The following is a 14,742-nucleotide window of genomic DNA, read 5'->3' as shown; positions in this document are numbered from 1 at the left end:
GACTGGACGTCGACTCGAGAAACGTCTCTCAGAACATAAAAGGGCGATCCGTTTGGCAGATGTAGAACACTCAGCTATCGCCGAGCATGTCTGGACAACCCACCACGACATCGACCCACACCGCGATGTCGTGGTTGTGGACAGGTCCCACCATTACCTGAGGCGTACCTGGTTGGAATCGCTAAATATAAAATGCTCGGACACCGCTTTGAACAGGAACAGTGGTTGTCAAGTTAACCCCATCATAGAGTCAATAATTCTATCCATAGACAAACGCTGGCCACGTCACCACCATACGTCACAGCCACAAACATCAACAAACAATTAACCACGTGCCTCACGCACCATCCTGGCAGTGCATCTCTATTCCAACTGCCGTTAAAGTATTTTAATCCGATGAAGGCTGCCACCCAGCCGAAAGCTAATTTATTTATTGTAGTTTTATCAATGCTCTGTGTAACAAAATAAAAATTTTCGCATTATGAATCCAGAGCACGTAGGCCTGTTTTATAATGTAAGTTATTTGCATAATCATAACTAAGACTGTTACACACCATACAGTGACAAATTTTGTAACTAATTTTTTCTTTCCAATAAATGGCGAGTGCATTTTTTATTGTACCTGTTGTCCAAATTTCTCTTCAGTACAAGCAGTGAAACTCTCTCCAGAGCCCTCTACATGGAGATACTTTAATTTTAACAACCCTGTATTGCAAAATTGCATGAAGATAAGTTGAGCGCCCAAATGAGTTACCAGAAAAATTAATGATTGATACACTGCAAAGAAAAATAACATTACAATAAAGTACTTAGATGTTCGATTATAATTTGTATAATTTTTTTTTGCAAATTTTAATCGATGATTTTCATATTAAACTGTTTATTGTCAGTAATGTGGTTTTTGTGAACTGACTATTAGTATTTAGATGTTAAATAATAAATATTTCATTTTGTTTCCTACCCCAAGGGCTCCCAATTGGTGAGATGGACTTGGCACACCCAGGCTCCTGAGCTGGATATCATCATTCTTCTCTTTTTTGGCAATTTCCTTCTACTTTCTCTCTCTCCTCAAATTTTTTTTTGGCTGATGCAGCATAAGCCAAAAAAACGAAGTTTAACAAATTCAACATGTTACTCAGTATCAAAACAATTCGAGTTTATCAAGACAAAAAGGATCCCTTGCACCATATGGCTAATAATAATAATTTTGTTCTCTCATATTTTCTTATTATATCAATCATACTGACCTACACTCTTTGGGTAAAATGTGGGCAACAGGAGATCCCACTAGGGCCCAACGGCCAGAGGAACAACACAGCAGAAACATATACCTTACACTTTTTAAAATCTTAGCCTCTCTGGCCTTTACAGTGTTCTGTGTTTCACAAACAGACTACACAACATGGAGCCGTTAGACAATGAACACTACATCATTCATAAATATAAATATGCATAATCTGTATATTTATATATGCATATATTGATATTTATGCATAAATATACAGATTTCTTTGTAACATATACATGTTGTAAATATTAAATAATAATAAAAAAATATACATTCACCCCAACACGGTGAAAACACTCTAGATTCAACATATCACGATGCACGCGGCACCGTGATATGAAAGGGTTACCGCATGTATCAAGGTCATGCATGCATCCCTGCTATCCACAAAATTAGAAAAAAAGAAAATTTTAAAAAAAGGGCGAGTGGGTATGACAGTTTAACAAATTCAACATGTTACTCAGTATCAAAACAATTCGAATTTATCAAGACAAATACTCAAAATGTATAACTTACCTGCAAAACGAATTTTTAAAAGATCAAGTGGATGCAGTATTAACGTAGAAGCAACACCACCACTAACACCGGCTATCAAGTGCTCAAACTTTATATGAGAAAAAAAAGATCCATTGTTTAATACTGTATTCTGCCTACCAGAAAAGTCTCTCATTATCTTTATGATATTCTATTAATTAACGGACAACAATTAATTCTAAAATAATGTCAATAACAAAAACGTTTCAAATAAACATGGCCCATTCCATAATCACTAAAGATTAATGCCTGGATCAAGAAAATGACGCAATTATCTGAAACATTAAAGGCAAACAGATGACAATCACCGTACTTTCCAACATTAAAACATAAAGACTAAACTTTGGGGCCATACGGACATTAATTTAAAATTAAAATAAATAGCAAATGCTAACGATCCATTCACCTACGACACTTATATGTTGCATCATACCAAAGCAACAGCGACACCTCTCTTTCACAATCCAATAAATATTAATTAAGGCAGTTTACTGTATTTCATGTACTGAATGTACCAATGCACCGAATTGATGAACGGCACAATATCTAACGTAGTAGTAGTAATAGCAGTAGTAGTGGCATGTGATGCAAGAAAGCAAGTGTATGAACTTATGCAGCATCAGCCAAAAAAAAAAAAAAAAAAAAAAAAAATCACACCATTCCCTCCAAATGCCTGTCCATCAGCCATTTTCAATCCACTGCAGGATGAAAGCCTCTCCAGCAACTTTCCAGTTCCTTCTGTTTTGAGCACTGGCCATCCATTGCTACCTACAAAGTCATGATTTTCATCTATCCATCTCCACCTTTGTTTTCCAGGTTTTCCTCTAGCTCTTCTTGGATACCATTCTGTTATTTTCTTAGTCCATCTGTCATCATGTGTTCGAGCTATTGTCCTGCCCAAGACCATTTTAGTTCTTTAGTTTTGATAAGAATGTCCTTTACTTGAGTTTGCTGCCTAATCCATGTGTTTCTCTTCTTATCTAACAGTCTAATTCCCAATATAATTCGTTTCATTCTTCGCTGTGTAGTTCTCAGCTTCTCTTCCATTCTTTTGGTGAGTGCCCAAATTTCACTTCCATAAGTCATAGTGGGGAGTATACATTATTTCATTATTTTACGTTTCAGACAAACTGGGACATTGCTCTTCAGTATGTGACTATATTTCCTTAATGTTATACATCCAAAATTTATACTTCTCTTAAGTTCCAGCCATTTATCATTATTACAGATAACAACTTGTCTCAGATAAGTATATGACTCCACATTTTCAATTACTGCTGCTTTAATCATTATTCCCCTTTCTGTGGCATACTTGTTCATCATTACTTTTGTTTTAGCCATATTCATCTTTAGTCAAAAATCCTTACTAGCTGTGCATAACTGATTAAGATTTTCCTCTAATTCTTTGGAATCATGGCTTATGACCACAGTGTCATCTGCAAATCGTAAATGGTTTAGGTATTCGCCATTCACATTGACTCCTTTCTGCGACCAGTCTAATCTTCTGAAAGCTTACTCAAGGGCAGCAGTAAACAGCTTCGGAGATATTGTGTCTCTTTGTCGAACTCCATTCTCAATTTTCAATTTCCTACTGTCTTTGTCTAGTCTAATAAAGGAGGTAGCACTCTCATGTATTTCCTTCAAAATCATAATATATGGGACATCTATGCCTGGTCTTTCCAGTGCCCGAAATCTTGCCTTATGCTGTATGGAGTCAAATGCCTTTTCATAATCCACAAATGCCAGGCATAATGGTCTTTCATATTCATTTTCTTTTTCCATTAGCTGTGATATTACGTGAAGGTGATCCATAGTTGAGAATCCTGTCCTAAAACCAGCTTGCTCTTTCGGTTGATTCTCATCAAGTATTCTTTCTAATCTGTTAGTAATGACTCTTGTGAACAACTTGTAGATGTGGGATAACAAGCTAATTGGTCTATAATTTCGAATTTCTGATTTATCTCTTTTCTTATGCAGCAAAACTATGATTGTATTATTCCACTGCTGAGGCGTCACACCTTTTCTAATACACTTTGTGAAGAACCTTGCAAGTTTTTGTGTTATGTCTCTTCCTCCCAAAATTTTAACAAATCTAAATTAACTTATAAGAAAAGCACCAGGGGTGGATGGGATCTATCCAGTTATATTAGGGGAGGCGGCAAAGCAACTAAGCAAATCCTTAGCCATAATAATGAGAGTGCCCTTGGACTCAGGGGAAGTTCCCACGGATTGGAGATGTGCAAATGTATCCCCAATTCAAAAAGGAGGATCAAAGGGTGACACTCGTAATTACAGACCAGTTAGTTTAACTTCTGTTCTGGGTAGAGTCACTGGTTAAAGATGCATTGCAGGATCATCTAGACAAGACTGCAGCAATAATTCAGACACAGCATGGGTTTGTTAATTGTTGCGCATGGAAGACTATTGTACAAATTGGAGCAGAATGGTATTAAGGGTAAGTTGCTATAATGGATAAAAGGATGGTTAAGTGGGAGAAGAGAGAGGGTGGTAATCAATGGGTGCTGCTCTTCGTGGACTAATGTTATTAGTGGAGTCCCACAGGGTTCGGTGTTAGGTCCACTGTTGTTTTGTATATTTATCAATGATAATCATGAAGGTATATCAGGCTTAATGTCGAAGTTTGCAGGGTTGTTAATGACAGTAAATGCAGTGTGCTACTGCAACAGGATCTAGATAATTTGGGCAGATAGGCTAAGAAGTGGCAACTGAAGTTTAACCTTGACAAATGCAAAGTACTGCATATGGGTAGAAGTAACCCCAGAGAAACGTACCAACTGTGTGGTACTGCACTTAAGGTGGTAGAAAATGAAAAAGACCTCGAAGTAATTGTGCAGTCAGATATGAAGTTTTCTGAGCAATGCAGACAGGCTGCCGGGGCAGGTCAAGGGGTTTATTATTATTATTATTATTATTATTATTATTATTATTACTATTAGCCATATGGTGCAAGGAGGCCTGAGGCTTATGCTGCACCAGCCAAAACAAATTCCCGAGTTACTCTGAGAGAGAGAGAGAGAGAGAGAGAGAGAGAGAGAGAGAGAGAGAGAGAGAGAGAGAGAGAGAGAGAGAGAGAGAAGTAAAGGAGTCACCAAAAAAGAGAAGAATGATATCCAGCTCAGGACCCTGGGTGTGCCAAGCCCATACTCACCAGATGTGAGCCCCTGGGGTTAATTTGTCAATGATATATAGGAATTTTGCTAGCAGGGAGAAGGAGGTGATTGTCCCTCTGTATAAGGCAATGGTCAGGCCACGCCTTGAGTACTGCGTACTGGTCTGGAGGCCTCATTTTAGCAAGGATGTAGATTTACTTGAGCGTGTACAGAGAAGGGCAACAAGAATGGTGAGGGGACTGAAGGGATCCTCTTACCAAGAGAGACTTAAGTTCTACAAATTGCAGTGGCTGGAGACTAGGCACCTGCGCGGTGATCTGATTGAGGTGTATAAGGCCTTGAATGGATTGAGCACGCTGAATTCTTATGGGATCCTTCCACTTGTTCGGATTACGAACCTAAGAAGGCAAAAATTCAAATTAAGAAATGACAGATGTAGAATAGATGTGCGGAAATTTGCCTTTAGCCAGCGGGTGGTTAATTGCTGGAACAAACTTCCATCTGTCGTTGTGGAAGTTGACAGGATGAATAAATTTAAGGAGGAACTGGACAAGCATTTGGAAGGAATGGTGTAGTTTTTTTGCAAGAAAGCATACACTTGCTTTCTTGCAACACATGCCACTGCTACTTCTACTACTACTACTACTTCATCTTCCCACGGGATTTTCTGATTCTCCATTTTCTCCAATGCATGTTCTACCTCAACAGGAAGAATATCGGGTATGTCATATGTGTTGCTACTTTGCAATCCATCTTCCCCACTGCTGGCATCTTTCCCCTGCTCCTTGTATAATTTTCTATAGCAGTCTTCTGCTATTTGAATTATGCCTTCTCTGCTGTTTATAAGTGTTCCGAAGTCGTTTCTGTAATAATGTAGGGCGCCTGCTGGGCAGTGTTTAATACGAATATCAAGACTCCCAGGCAGGTTTCCAGCACTAAAATGAGAAACCAGAAAGACTAGGACTTTATATGAGCGTCTAGCGTTAAATTAGGACAAAATCCTGTGCTCTAAAACTCACCCAGATGGACGTTGGGCAAGAATGCAGCAACGAGAATTGCGTTGTGATGATTAAACTCTGAGGCCCTTTGTGTATTGGCCTTTGAGCCCGCCTTTAATGATAATCTGTTTAAATATTTATGTGTATGCAATCAAAAGTGTGTATTTCGGAATAGTCCTGAAGAAAGAAAGATCAACAAACAAGGTATAGTTTATTACACATATATAGGCATGTATATTTATTTACAATAAAAGAAACACTAAGTAACCTAGGAAATTAAGATTATGTTATGTTGTAAGTGTTAGCTTTACTCAGGATAGTTTTACAGTTAACTAGTTAATGAGTAGGGGTAACATGACATAATTCTTCACGTAGTTCCGGTAAGCAATCATTGTTAATACACAGAGGTAGACGAGCTTCCAGCTAGTCAAATTTATAGGCAAATGTGTAGGGTTGACATATAGTTACCTCTATTGTTACTGGAAACGCAGTATCCAGTAGTTAGAACAATTGATGGCACATTCTGGCCTTAATATAGTAAATCCATCCGTGTATTTAGCTGGGAGGAGCGTGGTTAGTATGTGATATTAGGTGGGGAATATAATAGCAGATGTGGTCGTTCGGTAATTCCAGATAACCGGTCGCTAAACTAAAAGACGAACTTACCCAAATAGCTCCCTAGCGGCTCGCTAGGCACTACCTCCTCTTGTTCATCTCTCATCATCGAAGTTTTAGCCCCTTTTTCCATCTTCATACAGAACTCTCCGTTTTTCCCATAGTCCCAATATATACATCCCTTTCCCCTTTGGATGGCCCCTTTCTTGATTGGTTAGGAGCCTACTTCTTGGGGAAAAGCAAATCTAGGATCACCTGTCCTAGTAATTAGACACGTTTAATTTGAGAAATGTATCGAGAGAAAGGAGCGATTGTTAATTGATATACAGTGATATTTCCGGGTTATACTAAGGTATTCTCTTCATACAAAGTCTATTTACCTCTGATTATATGATTAGATAACACTGCAAGTTTCTAATATACAATGCTTCCTGCAATGCTCTATGAGCACCAAGTTTACTATTAATAGTTATTCTCTTACTCCAACCCACCAAGGAAAAGTTTTTTTTTTTTTTTCTCTCTTATAATTTTTTTTTTGGTTTTTTTTTTTGAATAGATATGGTAATTTCAATTAGTAAGGTAATATATTTGGTTACTTAAAAATATGAATAATAATTGAGTACCTTATAGCTATACATACAAAGTGTGGTTACAAGGGTATATAAAATAAAATGACCCCTAACAGCAATATATTAAGCACTATACAATGGAATTTTATTCCCACCATTCCTGGGTTGAGACAGGTCTGATCTTTATGAGGCCCTCGAATTCTGCCCATTGTGTGAGGACACCTACTGATCGGACCGCACAATGCTTTTCTTGGTGGTCCCAGGGGCACCGGAACTTGTCGTCCCTCACCTCAGGGAGTGCTTCCTGTTTGTGACAGAAGTCTTGTATATTAAGGACTGTCTTAAAAGGCAAGCTACCTTGAAGGCTTTGTGCTTTCATCTTTCCATCCATAAAGATGATCTTGTAGGGTCTTATCATGGGGCTTAAACATGTTCCGAAATGTGGGAATGAGAAGGTCCCTGGATTGAAAATGGCCGCCAGATTTTGATTGTCGCATGTTATCAATGCAACTTCCTCCGGGGCAAGCGGCCCTTCCCGATCCCACACAAAACGAACATCAATAAAAACCCAACTAGGAAACGGGACTGCCATCATCTTGCGTGGATGTTGGGTCGTGAGAAACACTCCTGGAGAAACTCTGATGGCAGTTGGTTGAAAATCTACTCTCTGCTCCGGTGTCTCATCCCTCCGTGATCTCTTTATGGATTGTGATCCTATTGATCTGTATCTTCTATAGGACTCGGTAAGTACCCGGGGGGTCATCAACAAGTCCGCCCCAGGGCGCTCCTGGCTTGTGGCCTCAGAAGAGGGAACATAAGTTGAGCCGGCAATCATCCGTTGCACCAGAGTACTGAGGTAGGATCACATTCTGATGAAAAAGATGGTCACTGGTGAAACTGCAGATGGGAAGTCAGCAACACAAAAAAAAATAAATATCAAAAGATGGGAAAAAGATAATTCCATTCACTCACTTCTTCTCTCAGGTCCTCGTTTCAGTCAAAAGATTTGCTTCATTTACTCTTCTTTCCTTCTCCTTTTATACATAACTCCGTGGAGAGAGGGAGAGGGGGGGGGGGGTAGAAGATCTTATAGCAATTACGCTTCTCAGTTATACTTCCCATTTATTCTTCTTATTCTCATTCTCTGTCATTATTATCACTGTTTTGCTTCCCTTTCATTCGTCTTCAAAAAAAAAATGGATTATTTGATTTATTTGCGAAAGCATGCCAAACATGAAGAAACCACAAATATACCCAACAAGGCTATAGATAAGAGCAAAATTGGTATTTTGATCCAGGAGGTAAATCCTCCACCAACTAATTGATGAAACCATACTGACCAAGGTGATTGCCCTGGTGCAAAACTAGATATATAGGATACGTGTGAAAAGTTAGGGTGACTTATTTGTAACGTTGGGTCTTCCAAACAAAACTCTATGTCTTTACAGGCTGTAATAGTTCGAGCAATTAAACACAAATTTTCTTTGTGACATTTAGTATCTGTCTTGAACTGGATAGTGTAAGTGGTTGTTTCTTGGGTTAATTTAACTGATCTTGTGGCCACTAATATTTTTTGGAAGTTTACTGAGACAGTCCCAGCTAGGCATATTGAAAATGCTTGAAAAGTAAGAGTAGCTAGTGTGTCACATGTAAAACATCCAATTGGTCTAGTAATGTCTTCCACAAATTTGGGACACACTGTATGTGTTTCCAGATAAAAATCAAACTCAAAAAATGACAGATCCAGGGTCAATGGGATTGATTGTATCATTGTTGATGTGAGCCGGCCTGAGGGCTCGATTTCTAACTGGTGAAAAACTTGAATTTTTGGAAGTTTATTGATTTTGTTTGCTACCATTTGTTCCAAGTAAGATTCACTTTTTTGACATCTTATCTTCTCTTCATAAAACTGACATTGTATCATCCGGTCATCAAAAATGAACTGTTTTGAAACACTGTAATTTGCTTGTACATCACCGATTTCTCTGTATTTTGGTCTGGACACTAAAGCTGCTTGGTCTAAATAAGCCTCACTATTATCACCTACTCTCAAAATCACATGATGTTCAAGGATATCGGTGGGCTGATCGAAGGTTCCCAAGACTTGAATCTCAATATTATTTCGTGTAATTGCAAAATTCTTTAGAGAAATAGTTTCAATGGTCTCATTAGCACGTGTCTGAACTTCAACTATGTAACGACAAGAAACTCCTTCAATTTTGCGGACTTCGTACACCCGTGTAAAGTCTGGAACTAACTATACTCGATAGTGTAAACAGGATTGACTATCAATGATGAGACAGTTTGAACCACTGTCTCCTGCGATGCAGTTAGTAATTCCTGGCCAACTCAAGGATTCTTTGGTGATAGCCTCAAAAAGGTAGCCGCCCACACAATGTTGGCCCCAAGCACAGTAGGCATTCTGGGGGCATGCCACTTGACTTATGAGATGTAATTCTGTGGGGAAAGTGTAATACATTCGTTTTGTCTGCTAATGACACTGCACTTGTTTAAAGGTTAACTGCAATTGGAAAAGAGTTTGTTCTGTGTCAGAAACGAACCATAGGCACTGTTTGTATTCTAAATTTAACAAAGTCACACGGGCTTTAGTGGTGATTTTACAAGGTCGAGATAAGTCTGCTTGATATTCTTTTATTGTGGCATGTAAGATCTGGTGATTGGTACATGTTGAACCAACTATAAGTATAAGGGTGATAGGTATAAAATGATTTGCAGGGGTGCAGCCTGCAAAAGTCGTCTCGGCTCCATGGGGATATGTTCTTCCAAATATTCCTGTACCCTTCCTGTGGTTGTTCTAATAGTTGCCCCGGTGGTTAGGCCTGCCATGCTTGTTAGGTGCCAAACAATTCGAAACATTCTCCACATGACACTAATCAACATGAAAAATCCCCTGACTGTTTGCACTATAGATTCAATGATGAGCTTAGAGTAGCAAATAATGATTGCTGCCAGAATACCCAAAACTAGGTATATTAAATAAGATACAATAGGTGGGAAGCAATGTCTATTGTTTATGAATTCCCAACAAAAAATACAAGTCATCTTCTTACATTCATCTCTTCCTGCCAAATGTATTGTTCCTTGCATTATTTTCCCTTGTTGGGAAACAAAAAGAAATTTTAATGGTCCTGGGGTTAACATAAACTCACGAGGAACTTCTGCCTGAAATGGTTCTTTATCTATTACAAAAGTTCGTTCATGGCCAAACCTTCTTATTATTAAGGTACCCTTTTCTAATGTAGAGAAAACTGGGTCTGTAAACTTGACTTCTAATCCTTGCTCTTCAAAATGAGCTTGCTCATCAGACAACACATGTCTTGTGTGCCTAATTCGATGCACATGTTCAACGGGCGGTGTCAAATAGACTTTATAGGAAACCACTGGCGGATTCCTGATAGTCTGCGAGCCCCACTCCACTAGCCAATATGTTTCAGCTGGTTGTCTCTGACATACACATGACGCTTGCTGATTGCACTCAGTTTCGTAACAATATTCAATACTTCCTCTGCATCTTTCTTTGCTACACTCACAACTCTCTCCATTTCTTTGACACTCATAAATAACTGAAGTGCCATTCTCTTTCAGGGACTGTTTTAACATAAAATGGGCTGGTGGGACCAAAGTGCCGTTTTCAAGGAGAATTCGAGATACCCATTGCTTGAGGCAATTTCCGCAGTTCATTATTGAACAACTATTCTGGGGAAGTGATTTTCGTAGAGACAAAGGGGGTTTGGTCATCTCGCACTCGTACACTCCATGTTTTACTTGGCAAATTTCAACTTCAGCTTGACAAAACCAGAGAAAAGTTCCTAGGATGATCATTCTCAGCAAACATCTCATATTGAGCGTCACACTTGTTATAGGACATGAAAACCAAACTATAAAGGGAGAGAGAAAAAAAAAATTACTCAGGTGCATCTTTACTGCGTCCCACAAACAACAACAAAAACAAATCTTCTCTCTCTTTTTTTTTTCTCAATCTTTCCATGCATCTCTAATAAGACCCACCAAATCAAGTCCTTTGTCTTCATGTTGTGGGTCTAACCTTGATGCAAGCGGACCTAACATCCACTGTAGTGCCCTATCGACTCCACTTGGCTGTTCATTTTGATTAATATTTTCCTGCTCACTGGGGGGATTATTTGGTTCTGTTCTTTCTCTTCCCTCCGGAACTGATTCGGGAACTAACACTTCATTTTGGGTTGGAGGTTTGATAGTTACTATATGTGGAGTGTGGGTCACATGATCACGGCTGCGCAAGTTATACCCATGTGACGGGGTTGGTTTATGGGCAGCTTCCACTAATGCTTCAGGTTGTTTTGTCTTTGTTTGAGCATTTTGATCCTTATTGGGGAGGAGGTTTAAAGGGATTGACACTGGAATAGATGCAGCTCTTCTAGTTGGCTGGGTTGTCACTGGTAGTGGGTCTACAGGGGGCGTACAATCACACTCTTCCACAAGGGGATCATCAAAGATCCAGGTTTCTTTAGGTATTGTTTCAGTACATGTTTGATCTGATAATTCAGTCTTCTGATTCTTCCATTCTGAGATCAGGAAAAACTTTCCTATCAATTAATTTTGTCAATCTATCTACATGCACTAACTGTCTGTCCTTTGGAATGTATAAATTCTGTATTTCAAAATTGACTGGAGAGGTCTGATTGATCACACGGTATGGGCCTGTACTCAGGCGAGCTAGTTTCTTGGTAGTTCCCACTTTCACCTTAGGTGTGAAAAGATAAACTAGATTTCCTACACGAAGGTTTTTATCAACAGCTACTGCTGCTCTACATTGTTCTTGCTTCTGCACTGCTTCCTCCAAATGTTCAGAAACAATTTCATAAGCTCTCCTAAGTCGTGCACACATTTCTTCTGAATAGTTCTCTAAAGATGCGTAACTTAGTTGTATATTTGCATGCCATAAGTCTGAAGGTAACACTAAATCTCTGCCATAGATTAAGAAATTGGGTGTTTCTTGAGTAGAACTGTGAGTGGCAGCATGATATACAGCGACAGCCAATGGGACCATTTCGTCCCAGTCTGACAGCCTGGTTCACCACATGTGACATTATGTTCGCTAAGGTACGGTTTAGGCGTTCCACTTTTGCATTGCACTGGGCATGATACTTAGAGGTATGAATTTGGTGAATGTTCAATTATTCACATACTTGTCGCAACAATGAGGACATGAAATTAGTACCTTGATCGGTGAGTATGTATTTAGGAATCCCATGCCTTGTAATCACATTGTTTATGAAAGCTGTGGCTACTTCATCTGCTTTCTGAGTTTGGAGTGGAATTGCTTCAGCATAACGAGTAAAATTATCTACTGCTAACAATAGATATTTATGTCCTCTCAAGGACATAGGGAGGGGTCCAAGAATGTCCAATGACACTCGCACCCAAGGTGAATTTTCAATGGGAACTCTCATCAAAGCTGCATCCGTCAGACGACAAGAGCATCCATGTTAGGTTTATTATTTGTTTCCAAAGAAGTGACGCAGCTTTTGAATATAAGGTAAATATTATAAAAATAATGTATATCAGTATTTATTCATAGGAGTTTTCGTGAATTCATCCTACAATATGATGTATTTTCTTTTTCTGTAGTTTATTATGAAAATAAATTCCCGTTGCGAATTGCAAATTGCATTCGTTAGTACACATGCTATGGAAATAATGGAAGTCGTTCGGCTTTGAATACTTAAAACTGATGCTGTTAATATTACAGTTATATATGAATAAAACTATTAATAAATTAATATGTTTAAGAGCAATTATTACTTTATTGGGTATTAAGTTAAAAATAATCTTCCTGTTGTTGACTTGTCAAATTCTAATTTTACCAAAAATGATTATTATTAAGGGTGAATTTGTAATTTAGTAATTAAGGAATTTTCTAATACTGATAAATGATTTATTGATTATTAATAGTATTAATTATTAGTGTGTTAAAAGTTATAAAAAAGATGCGTATGCAGTGGTATAAACATTGAACTGTACATATATGAGTATAAAAGTCATATAGAGAAGTCACTATGTGTGGTCCGCTAGAGACCACACACGTGGTGACTTCTCTATGACTTCTATACCAACGTATCCCTAGGATGCTGGTGCGTTAATTACTTCGCTTACTGTTTCGTGCGAATTCTAGTGGCTCGCTTTAGTTAAGAATGTGAGGTCCCTCCCAGAGGCCCAATACCCGGGGGATGGACGACTGTTCATTAGCAAGTTATATACTCGAGTATCTGATCACAATTAAAATACATTTTTCCCATTAGGGGTAGATTTCTGAGAACATAGGGAACAAAATTGGAATACTCATATTTCAAAATACGAAAAAAAAAGAAGTTTTGTAGGAAACGGAGCGGTTTAATTTTGAAGAAAATTGCTACCGTTTCCATGTTAACACGGCCTTGTTGATCACAACAGTGACTTTTATCCTTATTGGTAAAACGGCCACAAACATTGTTTTTCTTTAAGGGCGGACGAGAAGAAGGAAGTATATCGTATCTGTAAATTGCACTTTCTACTATTGGTTTGTCTCTTCGTGGGATGAAAATCTCATATGCTTACGTGAAAAAAAAAAAAAAAAAAAGAAATTCCTCTAACACGGGGAGACATATTTCTAGGATACAAGGACCTATTCGTGTATATAAATAAGCTCCCTCATCAATGTAGAAATAGACTAGCTACGTAGGCTAAGGTTTGACTCTTGTGGCACTTTATTTTTGATATGTATACACAAAGGATTACAAAAGTTACAGAACCAGAAGATATTTTTTGTTTATCTTTCTCTTTGCTTTACAGTGATCGAGCATGCAAGAAGAGTGTGTTTGTTGATTGATTTGGGATATTTTTGGCGCATCGGCATTTATGGCCATAGTGCGCCAGAAGAGAGAGAGAGAGTGTGTGTGTGTGTGTGTGTGTGTGTGTGTGTGTGTGTGTGTGTGTGTGTGTGTGTGTGTGTGTGTGTGTGTGTGTGTGTGTGTGAGAGAGAGAGAGAGAGAGAGAGAGAGATAGTGTTTTTGTTATTTTTTTAATTTTTTTTTTTAGGAGCATTAGCAACTAAGGCCATATTGTGTGTGTGTGTGTGTGTGTGTGTGTTACAAAAGAAGAATCGCTAATCTGATATGACCTAGAGAAATATTTAAAGTATTGTGTATTGTACTGTATTTGGTTCCGTAGCCAAGTGGTCAGGGGTGGGAGTGCAGTAGCACACGCTCTTTGAGTAGACTGGGATTCAAGCCCCTGACTGCTAAATACGGTCGATCTGCCAACCCGCACTGGACCAGTGTGGTAGATTATGGTCCATTGTTGAGGAGGCTTCCATCCTGCAGTGGGTTGATAATGGCTGAAGTTTACCTTTTTATTTGGTTTAAATATTTTTGTATTTGGGGTTGGGAAATTTTTATTTATTATTACAGTAGGCCCTCGATTTAATGGACCCCGATTTAACGGACAAAAAAATTCCTGTCCTGGTGGAAAAATTTAGAACCTATTTATATCTGATAGTGTCGCACATCAGACAGATGTGCTGAAAATTCCTTCTAATTAAATAAAGGCTATATTACTACTAGATAATG

General features: G+C 38.5%; 1 protein-coding gene across 1 annotated transcript in view; it reads right to left on the bottom strand.

The window, feature by feature from the left end:
- Nucleotides 1-7,970, bottom strand: part of LOC150076906 (solute carrier family 25 member 32-like) — a 110,073-nt gene extending 102,103 nt beyond the window's left edge. Inside the window, exons 1-2 of the mRNA XM_090385726.1 lie at nucleotides 7,425-7,970; nucleotides 1,805-1,973 (exon numbers count right to left, since the gene is read on the bottom strand). Of these exons, the coding sequence (XP_090241852.1) occupies nucleotides 1,805-1,973; nucleotides 7,425-7,970 (715 nt within the window). The remainder of the gene's footprint in view (nucleotides 1-1,804; nucleotides 1,974-7,424) is intronic.
- Between the last annotated feature and the right edge of the window lie 6,772 nt (nucleotides 7,971-14,742).

This window comes from Mastigoproctus giganteus, chromosome 12, assembly GCF_048544385.1.
Source record: "Mastigoproctus giganteus isolate SK-2022 chromosome 12, ASM4854438v1, whole genome shotgun sequence".
Taxonomy (NCBI): domain Eukaryota; kingdom Metazoa; phylum Arthropoda; class Arachnida; order Uropygi; family Thelyphonidae; genus Mastigoproctus; species Mastigoproctus giganteus.
This window is presented reverse-complemented; position numbering and strand designations above follow the sequence as displayed.